The 26,098-nt window shown below is 42.3% G+C and overlaps 1 protein-coding gene across 1 annotated transcript in view; it reads left to right on the forward strand.

Annotated features, from left to right (window-relative positions):
* Positions 1-23,287, forward strand: part of UMODL1 (uromodulin like 1) — a 48,536-nt gene extending 25,249 nt beyond the window's left edge. Inside the window, exons 12-23 of the mRNA XM_040652924.2 lie at positions 1,721-1,833; positions 8,345-8,558; positions 9,494-9,631; positions 9,882-9,924; positions 11,022-11,080; positions 11,399-11,898; positions 12,391-12,533; positions 13,200-13,436; positions 14,201-14,360; positions 16,676-16,760; positions 19,594-19,801; positions 21,409-23,287. Coding sequence (XP_040508858.1) covers positions 1,721-1,833; positions 8,345-8,558; positions 9,494-9,631; positions 9,882-9,924; positions 11,022-11,080; positions 11,399-11,898; positions 12,391-12,533; positions 13,200-13,436; positions 14,201-14,360; positions 16,676-16,760; positions 19,594-19,781 — 1,880 coding nt within the window. The 3' untranslated portion in view covers positions 19,782-19,801; positions 21,409-23,287. The remainder of the gene's footprint in view (positions 1-1,720; positions 1,834-8,344; positions 8,559-9,493; positions 9,632-9,881; positions 9,925-11,021; positions 11,081-11,398; positions 11,899-12,390; positions 12,534-13,199; positions 13,437-14,200; positions 14,361-16,675; positions 16,761-19,593; positions 19,802-21,408) is intronic.
* Positions 23,288-26,098: the final 2,811 nt, after the last annotated feature.

Here is a 26,098-nt window from a genome sequence, read left to right on the forward strand (position 1 = left end):
CATCACTGAAGATATTTTTTCTTTAGTGCATTAGCTACTGGCACCTATTTATGTTTTCTTTCGGCTTAACCTTGTTCTTTCCCTAACGCCTTCCACATCTCCCTGACCCCAAACCATACTCCTCTGTTCTTCTCCCTTCCCCTGCCCTACAGTCTCCTGTTCCTGGAGGCCTTCATTGACCCAGCCACACTTCTGGTTTCTCCATGTTCCTTTTTCCTTGGAAACTCTGTTTTTTGGCCACGCGGAGCCAGCTCTGCTACTTTTCCAACTTGTCTTGTGCCATCAGCACATCACCAGTCCTGATCACTGCTGCTACAGAGTCCACATCTCCCATCCTGCTGTCCTGGACAGCAGCCGTGCCAGTGCCTGTTTTCTTCTCTTGCCTTCCCTCTCCTTCATGTTGTATCCTTTGCTGCCCAGCATTGGCAAGACCATGGAACAGAGCCAGACATGTAACCCGTTTGGGAGCTTTCTGGCCAAATGGGGGAAAAAATAATTTTGAATTCAACAACAGATTGTTGTCAATTGAAAAGCTCCATTTACTGCTTAAGCCTTTTTGGTTTTCTTTCGTGTTCCTGGGGAGCAAGAGGAACAGCATAGTGGTGTTTCACCAGCTGGAGGTAGGAAATTGAGAGGACAAAGCCCCACATTTGGTGAATTTATCATAGAGCTCCTCCTTGTGGCAACATCTCTGTCCTGGAAGATTAACAGCCGACCCGTCATAGTCTGTTCATGTCTTTTAAACACCTATGTGTACATATATATATATTGCCATTTGAAAATTGGTCAGAACATTTTCCCTTCTCTCCACCAGATAAAAGTGGTTTACCTCATAAATACCTATGAAATACCTATGCTTACAGTGCAGGACAATCCACAGCAGAAAGCAAACCCGAATTCTCTGATCTTGCTTGTGGTGGTGGTGGTTGCGAGGGTTCCTTTGGGATCAGGAGTATACTGGGACAAAGAAACCATATTTTTGTGGCTTCTTTAATCAAGCATAACTTTCCTCTCCTCTGCAGTGCTTCATTTGATGACAATTTATTTTCTTCCAGCACTTGTCCCATCTCAAAAGATCGTATCCGGTATGACTAGGACTGTCTTTGATGCAGTGTGATCCATACAGTCTATGCAGAGCCCTGCTTTTCCATTCTTGTTCCTTCAGAAGAATCAGTTAATATGAAGAGTAAAGCTCAGTGTAGGAGTCTGACAGTATCAGGGCTGGAAATTAATGCCTTATGCACTCTTGAAATCAGGACAGAAATATGTAGGGAGGAAAGCAGGATGGTACAACAGAAAGTAAAACTGTTAACTCGATTCAGAAACAATTTTAAGGTGAATCCTTAGCTAGATGGTAGCGTTGGAAGGGTTTGCCCTCTGGAGGGGCTGATGTGTCACCATTACAAATAGAGGGAGTTGAGACAGGAGCTGAGTTTGGAAGAGCAGTTCAGTGCCCAAGCATTGCCATAGAGAAACATTTCAGAAGGCCCAGAGCATGTGAGGTAGAGCTGACAGCTGCAAGTCCTATGGGAAGTCTGTCTTTCTTGAGAGGCATCCAGAGGCCAGAAAAAGTAGGCCCTGCTGCTAGACACCTGTGTTGAGACTATGTATTAGAGGGCTGATCTTTTGCAGTTGTGTGTACCCATGTGGCCAGGCATGCTTGGGACTGTCAACAAACCATGGAATATGTAATAAAATTGTCTTCCTTTTTACTCTGCAGCTGTCCAAAAACTTAACGGAATGGTGCGGATAACAAATGTGAAATACTCACCAGACTTTAGCAATGAAAGCAGTGAGGACTATCAAAACTTTGCACAGCTCTTTGTTGATGAAGTAAGTGGCTAAGAAGGATGTGACCTTCTACTGGTGTCAGTGAAACCACGTGTGTGATCTTTTTCCCATGAAGGTTGTATGCCACATGTGCATCCCTTGATGCACCTATGAGATCTGACTCCCACTGAGTGAGCCTGCAGCAGTGTTATAGGCTGAGACAAGGATCTGGGATTCTCTGGAGCCTCTGTTTCCTCTGCTTCCTGTGTCTGGTTATACAGGTTTATTTATTTCCTCCAGGGATATGCTGAAATGTTAATGAATATTTGCACAGTGCTGCGTTAACCTTGCCCTATGCATCACTGTATTAATGAGCAGTGTGATCATTATTACCCTTTGTCACAGGCTGACATTCCTTCCAATCATCCTTTGTTGTAGCCCTGTATCTGCAAAGGGTGTGGTTTCTTGTGAAGTCACCTCTGCCCTCACCTCTAATTAGAGCACAGGACATCAAAGCACACAGCCATGTCAGCTCCTCCTTCAGCACACTCTTAATGCCTGGGTATTGCCTCTGACAGCATTGCTCTTATCATTTCTCAGTTAATTTTATCAGAAGTGTGTTCCTGCTGATGTCTGCTCAAAAGATATCTGTGCTTGGAAAACCTCTGTTTATGCTGGGCTGCTTTATTGCCTCCTCTTTCTCTTTTCAGAGGGATGATAGCTGTGATGATAGATGAACTACTGGCCATTGTTTGCCTCTGCAGAGGTCTCCTCAGCCTCTCACTGTGGTCAGAGCTACAGTCTGACAGCAAACAGCTGTCTGCAGGACTCTCACTGGCAACTCTTGGTAGCCAGGCGGAGGTTGGGCCAACATGAAGTTGGAGAACACTGTGAGGAGGGAAATATGTGCTCTGTTAAGCTGTGCTTGGTGTTCTCTCGGATATCATATAGGTTTCCCACTGGTTGTTACTGGTTTTCACCTTTCTGGATGTGTTAGCACACTGCAGCTTTCTCTGTGCTGTTTCAGCCCCAAGCTGTCACATTAGAAAAGCAGCCACAGAGCGAAAGGGATGTGATTAGCAAAGTGAAGAGGGAGCAGCTCTCCACTGATCTCACTTCCATTCAGCATCACTCGCTGCCTGAGGCTATTTTGCAATAGCACATTATTAAAAAGGGCTAAAATGAATGTATTTTCTTTGTGAAGAAATTCATTGTGAAGTACTCATTCAGATGCCTTAATCCAGCAAATCATGGATCCAAGTTGGTATGTAGAATTTGTAACATGATAACATAAAGGAACCAGAGTAGGTTTTGTGTGGGTTTTACCTAGTTCTCAAAGTTCCAGTTGGAAAAAAGAATACTTGTGGTTATAAGGCACCCTCTCCTTTTTCTAGCACTCCAATTCTGTGGACCAGCCACAGGTGAGCTGTGTTAGTGATGATTCCATCTCCTCCTGAGCCACTGTCTATAGCTCTAACAACCTCAGAGGAGGTTCAGGTTGGATATTAGGAAAAAATTCTTCTCAGAAGGAGCAGTACGATACTGAAAAGGCTGCCCAGGGAGGTGGTGGAGTTCAAGAACTGTGTAGATGTGGCACTGAGGGACGAGGTTAGTGGGCACGGTGGAGGTGGGCTGATGGTTGAACTAGGTGATCTTTGTTGTATTCTCCAACCTTAGAGATGCTATGATTTTATGAACTCTGTCAAAACCTGCCATGAGTGTTTTATTACAAATGCTGTGTTTCCAGACACCAAAGTCAGTGATGTTCAGGAAAAGATCAGCATATTCCTTGTCAGATTACAAAGGCCAGAAATTGATTCTTTTAAAGGAGGAAGGGAAAGTTTCAGAGATTTTAAAAGCACTCTCAAATGCCAGTTAAATAAATTTTGCTGAAGATTTTACTTCAACCTCTTTGGAGTCACCATCTACAATTGAGAGGATTTATAAGCCTTAATGTGTATAATGGTCTTGTGCGTAGAGCTGCCCCAGCACTTAAATGCCACGTGGTTAAATTGGCAGCACAGCAAAAAGAAATCCTGTTCCTTAAATAATGTGTAGATGAGAACAAGGTAATAACTTGATGTGACAACTTGCACTGTCATTGTCCAGACTAGCTCCATCATCCTGCTTGTACTGCACCTGAAGAACAATGTAGTTAAGGTTAAGAGAGTGCTTTAGTCTTCTTTGCTACAGCCAAGAGGAAAATCATGAGAACTAGGGCTTGCCCTCAAGAAAATGAACCAGGAATACAAAAAGTCTGAATTGAGAATGCATTCACTGATGTGCATTAAATTCCTGAATGCAAAAGGTTGGTTCGAATTCTAGTGTCTTAAATGTCTGACACACAGTGTGAAACTAATAGCTGTCAATGCCTTGTCAAGGTGACCTCTCATTTGGAACTGACGTAGCCTTTGTTTTATGCAGTTTAATGCACTTAAATTAATTGCATTTAAAGTGTGGAATGAAGTTTGATACAGGGATTAAGGCATCTTTGCAATTAGAGTGCAGTTGTCTTATTTTATCGAGGTCATTCCCTTCTCTTGGTGCTGTTTTTTGTTCTACTGGTGTTGCTTTGCCCTCCTGGGGATCTCTTCTGGCACACCTATTTCTCCTGGTTTGGTATTGCTGTGTTTTGTGTGTGCTACAGAAATAGGAGCAACAAGAGATACAAGATATTTCATTTTTCAACTAAGAAAAATGGGGATTTCTTCTAAAAAGTTCTCTCTTATCAGTTTTTTTCCAACCCTACTTCATCAACTATTATGTCGGTTGTCCAAGGTGTGGTACCTGTAGTGAAGTCATGCAGTCTTCTGAATAAAGGGTTTTGCAGTGTCACCTAGTGGCTAAATACAAGAACAGATGAATATCCCAGTGATGCTTTTCGAGTTTTGAGTCCTTATGAGGAAACAAGTGGATAAGGACAGAAACAAACAAAAAGCAAGCAACCAACGAAACATCCCAAACCTAAGTCACAGAGAAGCACCAATGAAATGAAAACTTCAGGAGAAAGCTGAGAAGGAAATAGAGATGAGATTGGGAATGAACTAAGAGTTCTCTCTGAGATCAGCGAGTGTCCAGAAGTTCAGAAAAAAAAAAAATTAAAATACAAAAACTTAGGGCTTACCATCAACCATTCAGCATGGATATTGGCAGAAATTTATTCTCTGAAAGAGGTGAGGCAGTGGCACAGGCTGCCCAGGGAGGTGGTGGAGTCACCGTCCCTGGAGGTGTTCAAGAGCCGTGTGGATGTGGCACTGAGGGACGTGGGCAGTGGGTGTGATGGGGGTGAGCTGGTGGCTGGACTGGATCATCTTAGAGGTCTTTCCAACCTGAATGATTCTATGATTCTATGAAATTGTTGTGAAAGGGCAGAAAGGGAGAAGGGACTGTGTGCCGAAGCTCTGTGGCCTAGAGGAACGGGGATTTAGGGGCTGCCCAGGCTTTCCCAGTGAGATTACCCCTTGCATCCTCCCAGCTCTGCCTGCACACCCCATGGGGCACTGCAAGCTTTGTTGCATGGGGCTTATTGATATGTGGGAGCCCTTTTGTGGGTGCAAGCAGAGGGTTTGCTCCATACAATGCACGTTAATTCCAGCAACTCAAAAAAGGGCTACAGCATGCCTGCAGAGCCTGTTCTGCTTGGCTGAATAATACACAGTGGACAGATGCATCTGCCTTGATACACAGAGCTGTAGTCACCTGGGACAATCCAGGAAAAAAAAAAAAAAAAAAAAAGCATTGGCTACGTGCACAGGTGTAAGAGAAATGAGGATTCTGACAATTCTCTTGTCAGCTCCCACAGCTGCCCCATTGACTCTCCCTAGGCTTTCTCTGGCAGCAGTCATGGCCTACACCCTGAGCATTGCTCCGCTGACACAAGCTCTGTCTGAACTCATGGCTGAGCTCCAGCCCTTCTGCTGCAGATATTTCCTGTAGAAGATGTATAGAGGAAGAAGGGGTTGAAGGTGATCACAGCACAGCCCCCACCCTCCCCCTTAATGCTCTAGGAAGCTGGGCAAGGGAAGGAAGTGCCTGATGTATCCTGAAGAGATGGTCTTAAAGCAGAGCAGGGATGTGAGCTGCCAGTTTACTGTTGCACTTCTATTGGCAGTTTCAAAGCACGATTATAATACTGAGAGCTCAGGACAACCTGATTCAGGCTTGGAAGTGATGACCCACTCTTTTTTTTGCTGCACCTTTTATTTGTAAGTGTAAAAGGATACAATAAGACTTCCCAGATGTGTGGGGAAAAGACGTTATAAAACACAGGGGATCTGTGAGCATCCCCTAGACTAACCTAATGGAAAAAGTCACAGTGTTGATGGGTGGTATGACACAGCCTGTGCCTACCCTGGTACCTGGCCTTCAGGTGTGCATTGCACTCTGCATGCAATATGGTTGGACGCTGGAGCCAGACAGGTGTGCAAGCCTCTGTGTGTGTGTGTGTGTGTTCTCTGCATCCCCTTGGGGGACCTCTGCAGGTAGAAAGGGAGTCTTGTTCAGTCCTGTGGGGCTCACTGTGTGGGCAATCAGATTAGAACAATTATGGGAGAACTTGTGGATGTTTTCCAGTTTCTTTGAAACAAGTCTGTCCTTCTGTGTAAAATGTTTTCTCAACATACTCTGTACAGCTGTACTCTTATCATCAGCCTTCTGTCTCATCTTGGGTTGGTCCTGCTAGACAATGCCATCTGGCCTGTGTCTGCTCTTCCTCTGACTGGCGCTGAGCCTGGAGATAGAGGGCAATGGTGCTGCAAATGCCAAAGTTGCTGTGTGTCCCTGGGCTCCTACGCTTGCTTGACAGACTTGTCCCATTGCCACTCTAATGCAGGAGGAGATGTTCCTGTGGATGGCTGCCCTGCATAGGTACCAAAAAGGGCAGTTCAGATTGGATATTAGGAAGAATTTCTTCTCAGAAAGAATGGTGAGGCACTGAAATGGGCTGCCGAGAGAGGTGATGGAAGTACTCAAGGACCACGTGGATATGGCATTGAGGGACATGGTTAGTGGGCATGGTGGAGGTAGCTTGGTGGTTGGACTAGATGATTTAGAGGCCCTTTCCAACCTTAATGATTCTATGAAAACTGGAAAAATAGGAGATCAAATCTACATCTCCAGTCTCTTCAGCTCTCAAATTTTAATTCTCTGAAGTGGAGATGGAGAAGCTGAGTAGCCCAACAGATGCAAAACCTCAAGCAGAGCTATGTGGTCCTGTCCTGCAGAAAGCTGAGCATCCTGCTCTCTGGCATACTCTTGAGGCTGCCTCCAGGCTGCCCACAGCTGAGGCCCAGTGTGTTTTGACACAGGTGATGTTTTCTCTCTTTGGCTGCTTGTGAGTTGCAAGGTGACTGTATACAATACTGTAAACTTTACTGATGAATGCCCTCATCTCAGCTGTGGCTTAGCACTGAAGTGCTTTGAGGGAGACTGTCCCCATTCAAAGTGTTGTGGAGCCATTCCTTAGCTTGGCTCTTGGATGCTCAGGGACGATTTGTGATCCACCTCATATGGTGTTCAAGAAGGCTAAATGTTGGTTGCTACACTTGGGTCATGACAACTCCTTGAAGCAGTATGGCCCCGGGGAAGAGTGGCTGGGAAGCTGCCTGACAGAAAAGGTCCTGGGGGTGCTGGTCAACAGCCATGTGAACATGAGTCAGCAGTGTGCCCAGGTGGCCAAGAAGGCCAATGGCATCCTGGCCTGCATCAGAAATCGTGTGGCCAGCAGGACTAGGGAAATGATTGTCCCCTTGTGCAGCACCACTGACACTGCACCTGAAATAGTGTGCTCAATTTTGGACCCATCACTACAAGAAGGCCACTGACTTGTTGGAACATGTTCAGAGAAGAGCAGTGAATCTGTTAAAGGGATGAGAAAATGGCATATGAGAAATGGCTAAGGGAACTGTGGCTTTTCAGTCTGGAGGAGTTTGAGCGGAGACCTCATCACTCTCTACAACCACCTGCAAGGAGATGGTAGCAAACTGGCTGTCAGTCTCTATTCTCACATCCTTTCACCTGTCACCTGAGTAAATGGCCTCAGGTTGTATAAGGAGAGGTTTAAATCAGATGCCAGGAAGAATTTCTTCACAGAAAGAGTGGTGAGGCATTAGAAAGTGCTGCCCAGGGAAGTGATGGAGTTCCCATTCCTGAAGGTACTTAAGATATATGTGGATGTATTGCTTAGGGATGTGGTTTAGTGGTGGGCTAGGTAGTGTTATATGATGATTGGACTTGATCTTACAGGTTTTTCCAGCCTAAGTGATGTTATGGTTCTGCATCCCTGCAATTTCTTCTCTCCCCTGATGTTATCAGAAGCCTTTGCAAGGAGTCGTGCCAAATGACAGATGAAATATCTTAATCACTTATTTAATGCTCACAGTTAAATATATGCCCTATCCTTCAGCTGCTATAGAGTGAAAATATTATAAAGCAAAGAGTATTTTTTTATGCTGTTTTCCTCCAGAGTATGAAGCACAATCATAATGCATAACATTCTTTTCTCGGCAATGTAAAATGCCTAAAATATAATTGCTTCTATCTACTCATTTTAATGTGTACTTTGTTTTTATTCCAGGTACATAAATCTCTGCCCCTTGATGTTCTTCAGCAGATGGATGCTGGTCTGATTAAAGTGTTGATAACTGATATTACTAATGGGAGCACCGTGGTAAGTTTCCATTTACTGATTGCAGAAGATGTGGACATCTACTACATCATCACTGCTTTTCGTGATGCAATTGAACACAGCTCCTATTTCACAGTTGACAAGAACAGTGTCTCCATAAATGGTAAGGAGCTGCTTATAGCCCAATTGTTCTTCAGAACTAGAAAGATCATAAAGCCTATTATATTTTTTTGAGGTGAAAATATCTGTAAAACAAATGGATGAGAAGCCATTCTCTCTTCTATATTGCTTCTGCTTATCCATCCGATGAGCTTCTTCAGAAAACATAAAAAGATAAGAAGAGAGGTTCACCTGATCAGAACAAACTGGTCTTTTTGTCTCTAGCTAGCAATAATTTTATAGAGAAGAAGATACGGAGTTATTAGAAACTGTAACAAGCTGAGTGTTTTATTAACCACCGGTGGAAACGTGTCATTGTACACAGACATAGTTAACTTCATTTGGAATTATTTTGAAACACATTACTCTCTGCATTGCTCTGATGATTTTGAATAAGATAGAAATTCAAGGCACAAATAAATAAGGAAAATTCCTGCACTGGGAGTATGCATTTCCTTCACACACCTGTGGGCCGGGAGCTCAGGCGAAAGTAAACAGTTTGTCAAGACGAGCACAATGGCTTACTGTTGAATCTCTTTTTCTTTATGAGATCTCAGTCAGTAACAATAAACAGTGGTCTCCTGACTAACTACTGCTGAATCCTGTTCCACAAACTGATGTGTCATCTCTGAAAACAATATCAAAGTATATATCCTGAATGTGATAAGTTTGTCCAAATATTACTGTTACAAGCTGCCAATTAAAATCTCAGGCAAAATGACATCTAAAGCAAGTATGTGGCCTGTTCTGTACATTCCTGTTGCCTGTTATCCTTGCAACTGTGAATCTCAGAAGTTGCATCTCAGGTTAATTTCTAAGATCATGGCTAACTCATGGTAGTGCTTTGTGGGGTGCCTACCCCTTGAACCTGCTTCAGAAATACCCCGTTTCCATTTATACACTCTTCACCTTTGCCTTTTGCTTAAATATACCCAACAGATTATGATGAGTGCAAGAGTGAAGAAGATGACTGCTCCCCAGATGCATCATGTTATAACACACTTGGATTTTACCACTGCAGCTGCAATGATGGATTTGCTGATATGCATCCGGAAAGACCTGGAAGAAACTGTGCAGGCAATTTTTTTTTTACTATCTAATGGCTCACTGAACTCTGAGCACTGTCTGTTGGATCAAGGTAGTTCTTGCCACAGGCCCTGAAACTTTGCCAAGGTTGAATTCGATTTGTTGTATACATACTAATGGGGAAAGACTTGCAGTGGACTTTATGTATTTCTGACTGCAATAATCCCTTATTTGATTATATTAATATTTAATGCTATCTTTGTAAGAGTCTTCTATTCTGTTTTCTCATTTTTGCCATTAGACTATGTTATTTCCGTTGTCAGTAACAGGGAAGGGCAGAAAAGGTAATAGAAAGCAGTTGCATGGTGTGACCTCTGTATTGCCTCAGGGATAAAAAGTTAGTACAGTATGACAAATGACTGTTTTGTATTAGTTGATTCATCTGGCTTCTTCTGTCTTTCCTTGTTAGCTGACATATAATGAGTTTTTGAGCTTCTAAATCCTTTTAGGCTTCTTCCGTAATTTGTGCTTGTTTTCGTAACCGCAGTGATACTGTGTGCTACTCCTTGGCTGAAGAAGTCACAGGGATCTGTGAGCTGATACCAACTTTTGCTCTGCTTTGTTTAACCATCACTTTTATTAAGATAATGAGCTTTTGAGAAATTCAGCTTGGAAAGAGCACGAACTTCATATTCAGCTTACATTCAAATCCACAACTTTTCCATTTGGGGCGCTCCTGAAAGCTGGGAAGCTCCAGAGGATGTGTGCATATATAGACATTTACGTTGCTTGGGAAAAAAAAAATGTTATTTGCATTTGCAGCCAATTAAAAATTGCTTAAGAGAATTTTGAGACACATCCTGCTCCACTGCAAATGAAGTTTATTATGTAGGTGCTCTCTAACTCTTTTGGTGAAACACTGGCACAGGCTGCCCAGAGGTGGTGGATGCCCCATCCCTGAAGACATTCAAGGTCAGGCTGGACAGGACTCTCAGCAACCTGATGTAGCTGTAGGTGTCCCTGTTTGTTGTAGGGGAGTTGGACCAGATGGCCTTTAAGTGTCCCTTCCAACTCATACCATTCTATGATTCTAAATCAGACAGATAGGTTGTTTCTAGTACCAAAGTGCCATGGGGTAATCCCAGAGTCTGTGCTGAAAGCAGTGTGTTTGACATACATGCTGATGTCAATCTCTGCTTTTACTTTTCCCCTGGTTGCCTTCTTTCTAGAATCGTTACAGATTCAAACCAGTGCCTCTGTAACTGCCAACTGTATCTCTCCAGGCAAATGTGTGCAAGATGGGCCTGCTGCATAAAGTTTGTCCTGCATGTTCCTCATAAATGGCGTTTCCAAAGCACTCTGTATAATATTTTCTGGATACAAACTGCTCAAAAGGGGACCAGAATTTTAAACAAATTTTGCTCCTGTTTATACCCCACAGCCAGAGGTGTGCCATGGAACTAGGCAAAAAGATCCAAACACTTGCTCAGAGGCTTGCAAGTAAGGATCTCCTGCAAGCCCTAATCATTCCAAAGCCGTATATATTTGTTTTGCTCAAGCATACTAGTTATTGCAGCTCTCACGGAATAGAGCACTTTGGCTTTTCTCAGAAGTGCTTTATGGATTTCATGGATTATTTCTTAAAAAAAACAAACAACCAAAACAAACAAACAAACAAACAAACAAAAAAAAACAAGCGACAGCTGTGGGAGTACATATAGCTGGTTAAAAATATAGAAAATATAGAAGTAGCTATCTTTCTGACAGCAACTGTGAGTTTCCGCAAATGGGCTTGCTTTTATGTTATCAAATCAATCTGAATCCGTAAATTACTTCAGTATCTTTATTTTTGTCACTCTTCAGCATTTCCTACGAGCCAGGAGGGAACCGTGGTGGACAGGAAGCCTGTACCCAGTGCAGTTTTACCTGTGACATCTTTGGAGACTTCAACTTATATTTCCTCCTTTGTGTCGTTGAACTTATCTGCTACTCAAAACCAAGCCCCAGAGGACACCCCATTCTCCAGTGTGACGCTACCTCTTCTTACCACGGGTTCTGGGTCAGCTCCCGATGTTCCTCCTCGAGCATCTCCTGCCCCCCTCGTTAAACCTGCCCAGGTTTCCATTAAAGATGCAGTGACAGTGTTCTGCGAAATTGAGAAGACTATTCTTGCCATCCAGAAGGGATTTTTACATCAGGAATCCATCTCTGAGTCCTCTCTGTACCTCGGGGAACCCCTTTGCAACGTGAGCATCAGCAATGGCACTCATGCTGTGCTGCAGGCTGGCTGGAGCGAATGTGGCACTGAAGTTGAGACCGTAAGTCCCCTGAGCCAGGGAAAACCAAGAAGACCCACAGCACTCACTTTTCCTCTCTGGGAGGGGGCAATGGCAGTTGTCTGTCCAGGAGTATAGTCTGTTCATTGCTGAAGTGTTGGGCAAAGAAATGTCTTTGAAAAAAGAAAACCCTTCAATGTGAGTAGAAAGTTGCCCACGTGTATGGGGCAGAGGGCAAGCAAGAAAGAGAAGAGCATCTCTGGGATTCAGCAGGAAAGCTCAAGAGCCTCTCCAAACCAAATATTCCCTTTTTCTACCTCTCCGGGCTTCCCCTGCAGCTGCCAGAATCTTCCTTTTTTCTTACAAGCAATTTCAGCATCATACTTAGGAAATACCTCGGTTTCTCCCAGTAATTAGGAGTTGTGGATGCCTCTATGGATCCTGAAACAAATGTTTTGCTCAGATCATGCTGAAGTACAGAAATTGCCTTGTGGAGCAGTGATCAAGTTATGCTTTCTTTTTTCTGTGTTCCAGAATGTGACTAACACTGTAGTGAAAACCGTGCTGCGGAATGATGATTCTGCTCAGGGAGTAATCCACCACTTAAAAGTTGCCAGTCCTATTCACTGTGTGTTTCAAAACAATCTCTTGACTTCCTCTGGATACACTGCAGAAGGGTAAGGAGTATCTGTGCTTTGAAATGCTGGTGTGCTGCACGCCATTATCTGGCCAAGCCATAGATGAAAATAAAATTTTGGGAGCTTCTGGTGCAGCTCTGGGAGACAGAATTCCTGCCCTTTGCCTTCCTGGGCAACCACATGTAGCCATAAGTAGTAGTAGTAGTAAGATGGACCCAAATCTACTGTTTATGCTCTGAGCAAAGGCAGCAGTTCAATCTTTGCTCTGTTGGTCAATGTTCTCCCTTTGTACAAATCTTTCTCCAACCCCTTCTCTCTAAGCTGTCTAATTTTCTTTCACACACTGTTCAAATTTGTTTCTTTTCCTCTCTTATCTTCTATGTTAAGCTTTTACTGTCCTTATTTGGGCCTTTAAGACAGATCGTAGTCTTGTTGCCCTCCAAGTCTACTCAAATATCTACCTGCTCTATTTGTATTGTCACGACATTCTACACTTGGAGTTCTTCCTCTTGCAATTCTGTGCTTCCTAACGCTCCAACAGAAAACTTGATGCATCTTCACCCTTTTCTCTTGAACATTTCCCTCATATCCTAGATTGCAGATAACTTTTCACTACTTAAATGCACAAGAGGTTGAGGCAGCATTTTATGACTTACCGAAGCAGTAAAACTTGTGGTCTTTAAAAAAGTCAAATTGTTGTTTCAGAATTTACACTATTTTTGAGGATTTACATGGATCTGGACACTTCAGAACAGAAATGCAATTATTTATTGGAAACTCCCCAGTACCAAAAAATTTCAGTATCTCTGCCAGTGATGATGTACTGATCGAAGTGGGGATTCAGAGAGAAGACAGCAAGCTGAAGGTGGTCCTCACTGACTGCTGGGCAACTCCGACCAACAATTCAGTGGATCCCCTCTCATTTGCTTTTATCAAGAACAGGTACAGCAAATGTCGCTTGGAAATAATGTGTGCCCTATCTTGAATTTTCTAATGGCATTGACTGTGAATGTGTTTTATTTAAAATATATTTTCTGTGTGTTTTCTTCATGTACATGCACTGTGCCTTAATGTTCGGCTGGTCAAACGTTAGAGCAAAGTACGAAGAGAAATTGTTGTTTTAAAGTGCAATGTAGTCATTTTTAGAGTTTGGTTATCTTCCCCCTGGTTTTGTAAAGGCATTGTACCTTTGACTGGAAGGAATAGGTGATTTTCATGGACATCAGTGAAGGAATATTTGAAATGTGTGCTTCGCTCGTATCTCTATGATTGAGATATTAACAAGATCTTATGTAACTCTCATCACTGAAGGCGTAGGTTGATTGATTCCTATTTGTTAAGACTTACAATATTAATGCAGCTTCTGGTAAAGGAGAATGTTTGTTCCTGTCTGGATCCCCAAATTCACCTGGACATCACGTTCCCTATGTTCACTTTCCATCTGAAAACTCAGGATGGTCATTTTTCTTAGTAACAAAAACTATTCCTATTAATAAGTTGTTGGTTTCACTTTGTGTTTGGTGAAACCAATTTAAGTGCTCTCTAGCACTCTTTCTCTTCTTTTCCATCCCCACAACCACCTCTCATATCTCCTATTCTATTTGCTGTCTGTGATAGTAAAGCAGCAATAGTTCCTCATCCTTCCTATGCTATATCCACAACATGACTTCTATAGCTGCTATGTGTGATTTTCTTCTCCTTTTCAGCTGTCCTATTCCAAATACATACACCACACTTCTAGAGAATGGAAATTCAAGCAAAGCACAGTTTAAGCTGAAGATTTTTTCCTTTGTCAACAACTCTGTAGTTTACCTACACTGCAAAATTCGTATCTGCATGGAGACACCGGGAAGCACCTGCAGGACAGTAAGGGTTTTGCTATGCACTGTTATTCTCTGATGTGCCGTGTGTGGTCCTTCTGTGTAACTGAAGGAATCATTTTTCCAAACTGGGTTTAAAATAGCTCCTTCATCCTCCACTGAGAGCAGGGAGGAATGAGGAGGATCTACAGCCATATGGAAGTGTCTCCCTTTCTTCCTACTTCTCATCCTTGTAGTTAGAAGTGTGGATTGTGCACAGCAATGGGTGTTAAAAGGCTGGGGGACTTGAGGACTGAACCTTTCACCTCATCTTAAGGGTGGCTGTAAGGCAATGAGCAGAAGTTACAACGAGAGAGGCTGTTCAGAAATGTGTCAGATCACATAGGCATGTCACAAACAGTTACCTCCCTACTGGCAGTTTCAGTGAGAACGTGTGAGCAAATAGAGTTTGGATGCCTTTCTGTCCTTTCTTCTTCCCCTTGAGATTTGTTCCTCCAGGTCAGGGTTTAGATGCCAGGAGAGGAAACTCCATGGCAGTAAGTTTCTAGGGCTGTGAATCTAACAGAGTTTAACAGGGCTTTTAAAAACGCATTTGCTTTTATGAGTAGTAAATCAAACAGTGTTTTCATAAAAAGTTCACTTTTTAATCTTCTTCCTCCAGTGCTTCAAAGCATTGTTTCCTTTTAATTCTGCATAAGGGATACACACTACTTAATCTAAAAATGTGTTGCTACCATGGAAATGAAATAATAATAATCAGGCTTTGCTGATAGCTTTTTTTCCCTCCCTTTTCATTTTTTTTCTTCCCCTTTATGCCCTTTACACAGGAGTTCTCCCTCCTGGCTGCCAACTTTCCTGTTCCTTTTTACTTTTTTCATTTTTCTCCCACTGAGGATGTTTTCATTAAGAGTTTGGTGCTCCTCCATTGTTTAACACCTTCCTCTAGCTCTAAATAACTCAGCTTAAGCTCATTATAAAGTAAATGATCTCTTCCTAAAAGATTAAAAATGGCAAGCTGAAGATCCTAGTTTCCTTCCTCAAGGCATAAAGCTTTCCCCAGATTTAAAAAAATAAAAAATAAAATAAGTAGGGTCGAGAAACCTGACTGACAGATGGAAAGATGGCTCCAGGTTTCACAGCTGATTTAGTGCATTAAGTTTCAGTGTATGAACAACCCCCAGGCTATGCCCCACTTTGGGGAGCTGGATCCTTCCCCACGTTCACGGAACGGTTGCACAAGCAGTGTCCTGCAGAGCTGAGGAAGGATGTGGAAGAAGGTGAGAGGCAGGGGAAGAAGAGGGATGAGCAGGACGGGGTCTGAATGGGCTGGTATTGCTGCTGTGAGGAATCAAACAGTTGCTTCTCTAGGAGCTGGTAGGTTTGCTGCTAGAGCTGCTTGGATTTGAGTTGAGTAATAGACTTACTTGCTCTATGTTATCTTCTTATTCACTCTTTTTATTCCTTGTTTTCTTGGAGAAGAGAGTAAGATGCTCTAAAAGATTAGGGAGGACAGTAATGAGAAATGAGTAGGAGACATGACATTGGATGGGAAGAAGAAAGCTGTGCTGCCACCACCCATACGCTTGGTGGAACAAGTCTGTTTCACAGCCACCAGGAACCAAGGAGCTACTAACACCAGGGAACAGCTGTATTGTGTAGCTGTGGATCTGTCTGACTAGGAAAGCTGTTCAAGGATAGACCAAAGTTACACCTACAGAGGTATTTTTGGGGGGTTGGCCTGGCTATGGACACTTGTTGGCAGTGGATTATAGAGGTGCGTCAGGGTAACCAGGCTGGTAACACTGGTGAGACATTCTTGTGCAGTCAAGCTTGGTGAGACACCGTTGCACTTCCTTGCTTTCTTTCATTTCTTTGCATTTACATGCACTTCTGGGAAAGCCACTGTATCTTCTGAATAGCCTCAGCAGTCTGCTGTTCCCAGCACAGAGCTTTAGATTGTGTCTTACAACAAAAGGTTGTTTGTACAACAAACTGGACGGCACTGCCAAGGAGGTGTGCAGAAGAGGAGCGCACTGTGTGCTGTACACATAGATAGAGTGAGAAGCTTTATTCCCCTGTGGGGTTTGTCCAAAACAGAGAGTTAAGAAAAAGAAAGAGACTGTCTATGAGAAATCTGTTCACAGCCATCTTTTCCAGTGTATCTAACTGCAGATTTTAAACCAACGTTTCCCTAATGCCATTTCCTTTAACTTTGATTTACTGGCTTCAGTGAAACAAAGCGTAACATTAAGAAGCACAAACTCCTGTGGGTCAGAATAGCACTGGGCTTTCACATGCTCTCCAGAAGGTTTTGTGTTACCCATTAGTCAGCCATGTGACTTGCTGAACTGATTGTTGCAGAGATGCCATGCAGCTCGATCCCTGAAAACCGGTGAAATCATCGCTGCCCACAGAACATCCTGGGGACCTCTGTGTAAATCTGCCGGTGAGTTACGAATGGGTGCTTGCAAAAAGGGGGACAGAGAGCAACCACCATCTTAAGACTCCTTTTCACTGCGAAGGAACCTGAAAACCTGTGAAACAAAATCCTCAGCATATTTTTCTGAGGAGCAGTTCTCGCTGAAGCCGTGTGACGGCGTGGAAAAAGTGTGTGCCTTCTGGCAAAGAGACTATCACATTGTCAAGGGAATGAAAAGGGGAAGAAAAAAAAAACGTGTAGCTATTTCACAGGGCAGCAAGTACAACAGCCATGAAATCACGCAGCAATTAAACCCGCAGAGTGCAAAAGTGGTTTGCATCTTAGATTGCAATCAGTTTTTCTAGTGTTTACTCTACATTGTACTCAGGTCACAGTTATATTGAGCCCTGAATTCCTAAATCAAAGGGTGTCAGAGATTGCATTGCTGTGTTGCCTTAAACTTCCTGATGTTGACTTCGTTATTACTGCGAGGGAAGGTGGAGAGCCTTGCTGGTGCACGGCACTTTAGTCAACCTGGAAGAGTGGTGCAGCATAGGTTAACAGATGGTCAACAGCTCTGCATACAAGCAATTTGTTACACTTCTGCCTTGTCTGCATTTATCCTGAGTTATGTTTTAAAGGGCAACCGCTGCTGTTAACATTTGCAATTATTTGGCCTCCTCCAGCCATTTGTATTCATAATGCATCGGCATAAAGCACTTGCTGAGAGTATTTGTACACACCAACACTATAGTGTTAACACATGGCTACTGGGAATAGACAGAAGTCATCCTCCATTCTCTCACTGATTACCTGTTTTGCAATCACTTCATTGCTCTTCTGACTGTGGGCTGGTAATGGATTTGGGGTATTTTTTCTCCTATACCGTGATGGTCACAATATTCATTTGGAATTTGAAACAGACTCTGATTCAGCACGTTTTATTTTTCTTCCCCTATGTCTAGGTGGGAGTCTGTTAGAATAGGCCTTCAGCGTTCATTTTTCAATTAGTTCTTCTTTTAAAACTTATCAATGAATACAGCTTTCTTTGTACAGTGCTTGCATCATGTAGGGCTCACTCCCATTTGCACTGGCGACCCTGAAACACTTCCAGTATAGCAGAACAGCCATTGCACAAAAGGACCTGTGGGAATGGGAGCTTTTTTGGGGTTGCATGATATCAGTTCCTAGGCAAAGCTGTTGCAGCATGGTGCTACAAGATATTGTCTTATATTTCCATATGGGATATTCACATTGCATTTTAAATGTGAGGCTAGATATACAGGCTGAAAGAGCTGGGGCTGTTCAGCCTGGAGAAGGCTCTGAAGTGACCTCGTAGCGGCCTTTCAGTATCTAAAGGGGAGCTACAGGAAAGAAGGGGACAGACTCTTTAGCAGGGTCTGTTGTGATGGAACAAGGGGAAATGGTTTCAAGCTCAAAAAGGGTTAATTTAGGTTTATATATTAGGCAAAGGTCTTTTACAGAGAGGTGTGATGAGGCACTGGAACAGGCTGTCCGAAGATGTGGTGGATGCCTCGACCACTGGGGACTTCCAAGGCGAGGCTGGATCAAGTCCCTTAGCAATATGATTTAGCTGTGGATGTTCCTGTTCATTGCAGAGGAGTTGGACTAGATGGCCTTTAAAGGTCCCTTCCAACTCTCAAGATTCCATGATTCTATAGACAATGATTTCCAGCTCTGTGTTGAAGTGGAATATGAGCTATTGTGACAGGTAAGCTGCTGCAGTGAAACATGAAATAATTTATAAGTGCTCTACCTATACTACTTGCCACATAGCAAAGGCCACTGATGCATTATCTTCAGAAAGCCCTGTTTTGTCTGTGTTGGGCTACAGAGTACCATTTCCACTGCCTGTCTTTTTTGTTTTGTTTTTTTTTTTTTTTTACATACCAAAATTCAAACTAAAAATAAATGTATGGTGCAATACTGCCTTGGCCTGTCTTAGAATGATGTCCTGGATGTTCCATAGCTTGGACTGTTATCCTGTGCCTTAGATCGTGTTTCTAATTACTGGTACGTATGTATCACTACTTGTCTTCTGCACACCCTATGTACTGTGCAGGTGCGTGGGTAGATGAGAGTTATCCTGGAAGCATATGCAAACAGAGATGTTTTTGTACATGCATCAAAAACTTAGAAGTGCCTAAGAGTATAGACACAAACATAAATGGAAGTATAGTGTTACAGGAGAGGGGAATCTGCTTGCAAATTTGGACAATTATGATGAAGTGCCTATATGTGAACCAGGTAAACACGTGCAGATGTTGCAGAGACCCTTGGGCTTCTCAGGTGGCATTAAATGCCTACGTCCAGGCTGCAGAATTGAGTGACTCCTTCAGTGTGGCTCCACTGACTGCAGTGGCCAGATCTCTGCTGCCTAGAGACCCTGCACACATGCATAACCCTTCCTTAAATGTTTTGTGTTTAAAGAAGGATTACATAGGAGATAAAAGCAAATCAACATTAATAACTATAGACGGATGGGGGCAGGATTAAGATGCAAGTAGATGTCATCTCTGGGGACATTACAGAAGTAAGACAGCATTTCAAAGTCACCAATCCTCATCCTTTAACTCTTATTTTTTCAGAATATTGTAGAGTCAAATTCCCAACACATACCAGACTAATGTCTGTAGGGATACTGCACTTTACATAAAAAGAACTTGGATTTCTCTGTGAGAATCACCTTCCTTAAAATGTTTTATCAATGCGGTATCACAGTTCTATTGGCTAATCTGTAGGCAAGCTTATACTGCTTGTCTGGCTTTGTACCACAGAAAAAGACTTAAGGATTTCAAAGCTTTTGTCTTTCACTTCTTTTATTTTTTATTTTTTTTAGCATCTGATCCAAAGAGAGAGAAGGAGCCTGGTATGGGAGTTGGATATATCATCCTTATTGTCATTGCTGTGTTTGGCTTTGTGCTGGCAGTTGTGAGCCTTGTCATTTTCCAGTGCAAGCAAAAGATGGGAAGATACAACTTCAGAATCAAGTCTGACAACTTCAGCTACCAAGTGTTCTATGATTAGCAATTTCTATGTTACCAGATGTAAGTACCAAATCATGGAAAGTTACTTTCTTTAGATGTTTAGCTCTTCATGAAATGGTTAAATACTTGCGGATGAACATCCTCTGTGTAGGGATATTAAACCTCCTAACCTGTTTGCTGTGGGTGAAGATCATAGAAATACGAAATTCTTACAATTCTTGCCTTTTTTCAGATGCTGCAGAATGTGGAGGAGTATGATAGCCTCCTCTTCCTCATCTTCCTTCATTCCTTCAGTCTCAGTCACTTGTCACTTTTGAAGTGCACCAATGACCACTTCCACAGAAAGTATACCTCTTTTACTTTTAGATCACGGATTAGTGTAATAAAAGAGGGAAACTGCCCCTCTAAGTCATAGAATCATAGAACCATAGAACGGCTAGGGATGGAAGGGACTCCAAGAATCATCAAGTTTCAACCCCCTGCCACAGGCAGGGCTACTGCAGAAGCTAATTTGCTTCAGAAGTTGTCCCTTTCTGAGAATGCTTGGGTTTCACTTCTTTTCTCAGAGGGGGCTATGTTTTTTAAAAAAAATGGTGGGATGTTAGACATAAAAAAACTGGATTGTTGATAATGCTCAAGTGGTTCTTACAAGAGCCTGCAGAGAGTCTGTAAAGACAGCTCTGAGGAGTGTTCACCACTGTAACAAGTTCTGCTGCTGCAATTTTGGAATTTCATGCTTTTCCAGATTCAGGAACAGATTCAGTACAGGATTCAGCACTTTTTTATTTGTAAAATCCAGATCCTCACAACAGTTTGTATGTCTGTGCCTTTAAGACCAGAAAAGAGAGGTGCTGAAAAATAATACCTAACATTACTTCATAATTCATGGCTGTTTACCGTGGATCTGATTGCATTTTATTCTTGGGCAGGGGCTTATCTGACGTTGTTACCACAGTTAGGAACTTTTTCCTGACAGAGGCTTCATACACAAGAATGCAGCTGCTATGACCACAACAAATTTGCTAGAGTCATCAAGATGGTATTTCCAGATAATATAATTTGCTTCACTGAGCACAGAGTTTCTCACCTAGAAGACAAAGAAAGAACAGGGAAGATTGTACCCCAGCTGTCTGCATGTAGAATCTTGAACAGTCACTATAAGCTCCATTTCCCCTAGACTTATGTTACAAAGACCACCTTCTGTAGTCAGATATGGGCAGCTTCTGTGAGACCTCTGTAAGTGATGGTGATACTCTGCTTCCCAAACTCTGAGCAGTCTGTCCAGCCTGGAGCTCAAAGGGAAGGTAACTTTCCTTCCAGCAGCTGTACAGTACCATCAGTGATACAGGTCCCATCACCCAGCATAAAAACATATCTAGGTCGATTAAATTAAAAGGTGCATATAAAGACTCTGAGCCTTCACTCATTCTGCTCTCTTGAGTGGTCGTGAATGATTGCAACACTTGATATTAATGACAATTACAGAGTTGTACAATGACACTGTAGCATAAAGGATATTTTCAGGATCACTCTTTATATATAATAAGCATGTTGGAGTCTCAGAAAACGTCTCCTTTTAGATGCTGGAACAATTCAGGTCTTCTTCCCTATACACTTCCCTTTCATTGCATTTCTTATGATTTTTTTTCTTATTTTTGTTTTTCTAGTTGACTTGTGTCTCATCACAGACAATTGCAGCTTGTCTTTATTCTGCATTTGGCTTTCATTACGCTTCATGATGGTGGCCACCAATGATTCCAACACTGGCTCTTAACATCACAAGTAAAAGGCTTCTGTATCTCTCGTTTTGTTTTGTTTTGGTAGCAATTTGGCTTTTTCCTAATGTTCGAAGAGCTATTTGTGTCTGCAGCTCTAAGTCGAGATCAACTTATTTGGCAGTTTCACGTGGAAAAAGGTACAAGAGAAAAAGGAAAGACTTCATGGTTCTCTGTTCATGTTTCAAGGCTGGGCTGTCCCACTGTGCCACATTGCAGTTTTCCCCTCTTAGCATAATTTGTACCATTACACAAGTAACATGTTTCTCTAAATATTTCAGGAAGTAAATCAAGAAAACGTTAGAGATTTTGTTTTCATTTTGTTATTCACTGTATACTTAAGGTGAGGTTGAAACCTTGAGATGCAGCAACACTGAAGACCTAGTTGTGCAACGCCTTAGGTATACAGAAGCTGGAGAACAAGTACTTGATTTATCACCAAATAAAGAAAATGCACCATGAGTCTGTGACTCAGCCTGCATGGTGTACTCTTTGACGTGAGCCTTGAGGTTCGACTGTAAATTCTTTAATTGAGAAGGGCTTGATGAAAAAATGAAAGAAATGTTTTGCTACTGGAAATCCATAGTTTCCCATATAATTCCATTGCTACCCACCTGCTCTGTTTAATTAGATCAGAGTGATTTTGCAGTTGAGGTACAGTGTGCTGCCCAGCAAAGTGAGAGGACTCTGACTACACACAGTAGGTGTAAATTTGACCCATATTTTGGCTGCATTGCAAGACTCTACCAGTACTACAGCAGCAGATACTGTATGTACAGTACTGAACAGTACTACTGTTCAGCTGGATAAACTGGAACAAAAATATTTTTGACACCCGAAGCACCCCTTGCAGGACGCTTCAATGAGTGTTTTGGAAGATGGAGAGTGTGGTAACTCATCCCCACCACTGCTGGGTTCTGATTGCTACACATACACCTCATGGCCAGCGGTGGAGGCTGCTGGGTCAGCATCACAGTGATGCAGACATTTGCAGTGAACAAGATAATTCCTCTTTAAGTGAAATGAATGCCATTATAAACATCTCTCTAGTGGAAGATGGCCATTAGTTTGAACTCAAAACTACTCATATCAGCCATAGCATTTAGGTGCTGGTTTGTTGGTGCAGAATAGCATTGAAAATCTGCTTTTCTAGCCCCTTTATCCAACTGCTGTTAGGTTCTAAGACTGCTGGGCAAAAGATTTGGCCTGTGTTTTGCAAAAGGTCAGACTGGTTGATCTTAGAGGTTATACACAGCTTAAGGATTCATAAATTAATTTTGGATATAACTTTTATATTCTGTTTTGATTCAAGTGGATCTGTAAGAAGTAAAAATCTTTGACTTGTCTTTTTGTTGCTGAAATATCAGTTCTCAGATCCTGATAAAAAAATCAATTTGGTTGTAATTCATTAATGAAGCTGCAATTTACCTTTGTAATTTTAAAGTTTGATAAACACAATCATTAACTTTTTATGATGTAGGTGTCTCCTCACTTTTGCTGTTTGCTTTCGAATATATGTTTGCTTTCCGCACACATTGAAAGTTCAATCTATTTTACTAAAAATATTTTTATAGTTTGTGGTGTGTACAATCCTAAACCTCCTCTAGTGGCAGGGCTAGAGATTTGCCTATTGATTTCAGCAGAGCTATACCTCTAATGGAAGCTGAGCAGTTGCCTCTGTTTGATACCATGCAGGCCCAGCAGAAACCGATATTGTGACTATCTGAATAGCTGTGCTGTAATGTCTTAATAAAAGCGCTCTCATACCTTATCGTTGTGTTTTGTACTGTTACTTTTTTCCTCTAATGAACTAATCACAGGTATTAAGGCATGTACTGTGTGGATGCAGCATCTTCTGAAGAGTTGTTCAAGTGTCAGTACAATGTTCAGACCACTCAAAACACAACGCATGACCTTATCCATTGGTCTGCAACTACCAAGAACCAAATGTGAACACTTATGCTTATTAAGGGTCCCTTTCTTGAAGGTTGCAAAAGAGAAATGTATTTTCAGTTCCATGCTTTTCAGTGAAGATGACCAAAAGTGTCAGGTTGTTTGGTGGAAGTAGTACATACAAAGTGCAGTGTGGTCCCTCTGTCCCTACTTATTTCATCTCATCTGCTGCTAAGAGAAGGCCCGAGTGCTTTGGAGGGCTCATTTTAGACATTGTGGTCAGTCCTTCATGCCAGTGATTGAGTGGTTTTACCACATAAGCAGTTCTGCAACCAAGAAGAACTCTTCTGGCAGAGTAGCACTGACCATCTCCCCTTTCCAGTCTCTCTCTGCCCACCCTTCATTCTGTTAATATCTCTCTAGATAATTATTTGAGACAGAGGTTAAAAAATGTATAAAATTAAAATCTGAAGATTTAGCTTTGACCTCTTACATTGTTCCCTAAGAGCCACTTTATATCAGTGGTATGCGTGCCTGTTGTCCCCATTGTTCCCTGAGAACACCGTAATGCTGACACCTGATGCAAAACATGCATCATTATTCTTTTCTCTGATATGATAAAGTTGCCAAACTTTAGTCCCACTGGGTCTGAGGAAAAGCTGAGGTAACTGGAAAATTTCCTGGTCCATTAAACTATAAAAGCGTGGACTTTTTCATGCCTGTTCGAAAAGTTTTCCTGTAGGCTGAGGAAGGAAACAAGTTAGAGGAGCTGACAATCTTTAATTGCAATTGGACTAAAAATATGATGTTAGCTACAGTCTAATGGAGCACAGAGCCGCCTCATGGCTGCTTTGGTCTGCTCAGCACTGCCTTGGGGCCTTGAATTGCAGGGCTTGTAGCAAACATGCAGCTGAGTAGTATCCTTGTTAGAGAGGTGTTCCCTTTCAATGCTGCTCAATTTTTTGTCAGATTTTTCCTCTCTCTTTGCTCTCTTCCAGCGCTGGCGGGCCCAGCTGCAGATGACTTCAGGCTAGGGCTTTCAGGGCTTTTTTTTTTTTTTTTTTCCCAACAAAAGGGATTTTTTCCTCTGAAACTCACAGAAAGAAAAGTTTTAGAGACTTAATACAAATGGAGTCACAGTGATGCGTATGCTGTAAGCAATCATAAATGCAAGTATAAAAGGCGAAATGAGAAAAACTTGAACATTTGGAGATGGCACAGAGAAAAGCAGTAAAGGGCCAAAACAATGAACCATAGAATCATAGAATGACTTGGGTTGAAAATGACCACAATGATCATTGAGTTTCACCCCCCTGCTATGTGCAGTTCCAATAAAGTTCCTGTGACAAAGCGTCAGTAATAAATTACTGGTGTAGTGCTTGTAGTGGATCCAGAAATATCCACTCATACTGTTCTCTTTAAAAACGTTGGTGCTCAGCCCTACCTGTAACCAAAGCTATAAAAGTACTGGGACAGTTAGGGTAAATGCGTGCTGCTGCCTAGTAACTGGTTTTGTTAACTACAAGGAATGAAAACAGGTAGTAAACGTATCAACCCACCTTTGTTCTTGTTTGGGTGTGTGAGAGACTGGATTTTGACTGGCCAGGAATAGTGCAATTGTACAGAGAATATATCTTCAAAGTACCAAAAAATCTTACTCATTTCATGGTTCTAATGGTGCCCTCTAAATGCCAAGAAAAGTCTGCCTTTCCAACAGAGACAGTCGGGTAGAATTTTTCCCTCGGGTCAAACTTTTCCAGTATCACCATATCCTTGGGAATGTGCTGGCAGCTCACAGCAATATTGGCAGTGCGAGTTCTTAATGCCTTGTGCTCAGTAGTGTTTAAACTCTTCAAATCCACTCAGGGAGTGTCTGGATTTGCCCCTCACATTGCCTAGAGCTTTGATAGGAAATGCTCACATCAACGGGAGGCCAAACAGTGCTTGCATTTATTAGCTGCTTTGGCATCTGGTGATTTGAAAGGATGAAGGAGGTGCTTCACCACAGTATTTTCAACAAATACAGCTATTACTAGCACATATAGATAGAAGGGTCTTGTGTTTGTTCTAGTGCCAACCCTAAGAGGCTCTCTCACTACTGAGTGTTACGTATGAATAGCCTTATCCAACTTAAATTTTTACAGAACAGCTTTTGCACAGCACAAAGCCAAACCAAATCCCACAGCTCTCATATTTTTCAGTAAGGAAAAAGTCAGGAATAACAATTGAGCAAGATGTGATTGCCTTCTTAAGCTGTTATGCTTATGTCCTAGAAGATGCTCAGCTAATAGTTTGAGGCTGTGCGACACAGCCCATTTAAAAATCACTTGACTTTTTCTCATGAGATTATAGATAGTGCTGCCTGCTTCCTGTGTTTGTGAGCATCTATTTGACTCCTCTCTCTTCATTTTCTGTTTGGCTTCAGCTGTGACATCTTATACTTAAACAGGAGGAAGAAACATTTGTTGTCTTACAGGTGTACAGGAAGTACCACATTGTAAAGTTCAGTCTTTCCCCTGAAAATAACATCTATCTCTCCTTTGACTTCTATGAAAGCCAAAGCCAGTGTGACAGCATGTCCAGGGTGCTCATTGTCCAATATTCTGCTTGAGAAGGGGGCTGAACTTCATGATCCCCAAAGGTCCCTTCCAACCCCTATGATTCTGTGATTCTCTGATTTTATGAGACA

Source organism: Gallus gallus, chromosome 1 (assembly GCF_016699485.2).
Source record: "Gallus gallus isolate bGalGal1 chromosome 1, bGalGal1.mat.broiler.GRCg7b, whole genome shotgun sequence".
NCBI lineage: Eukaryota > Metazoa > Chordata > Aves > Galliformes > Phasianidae > Gallus > Gallus gallus.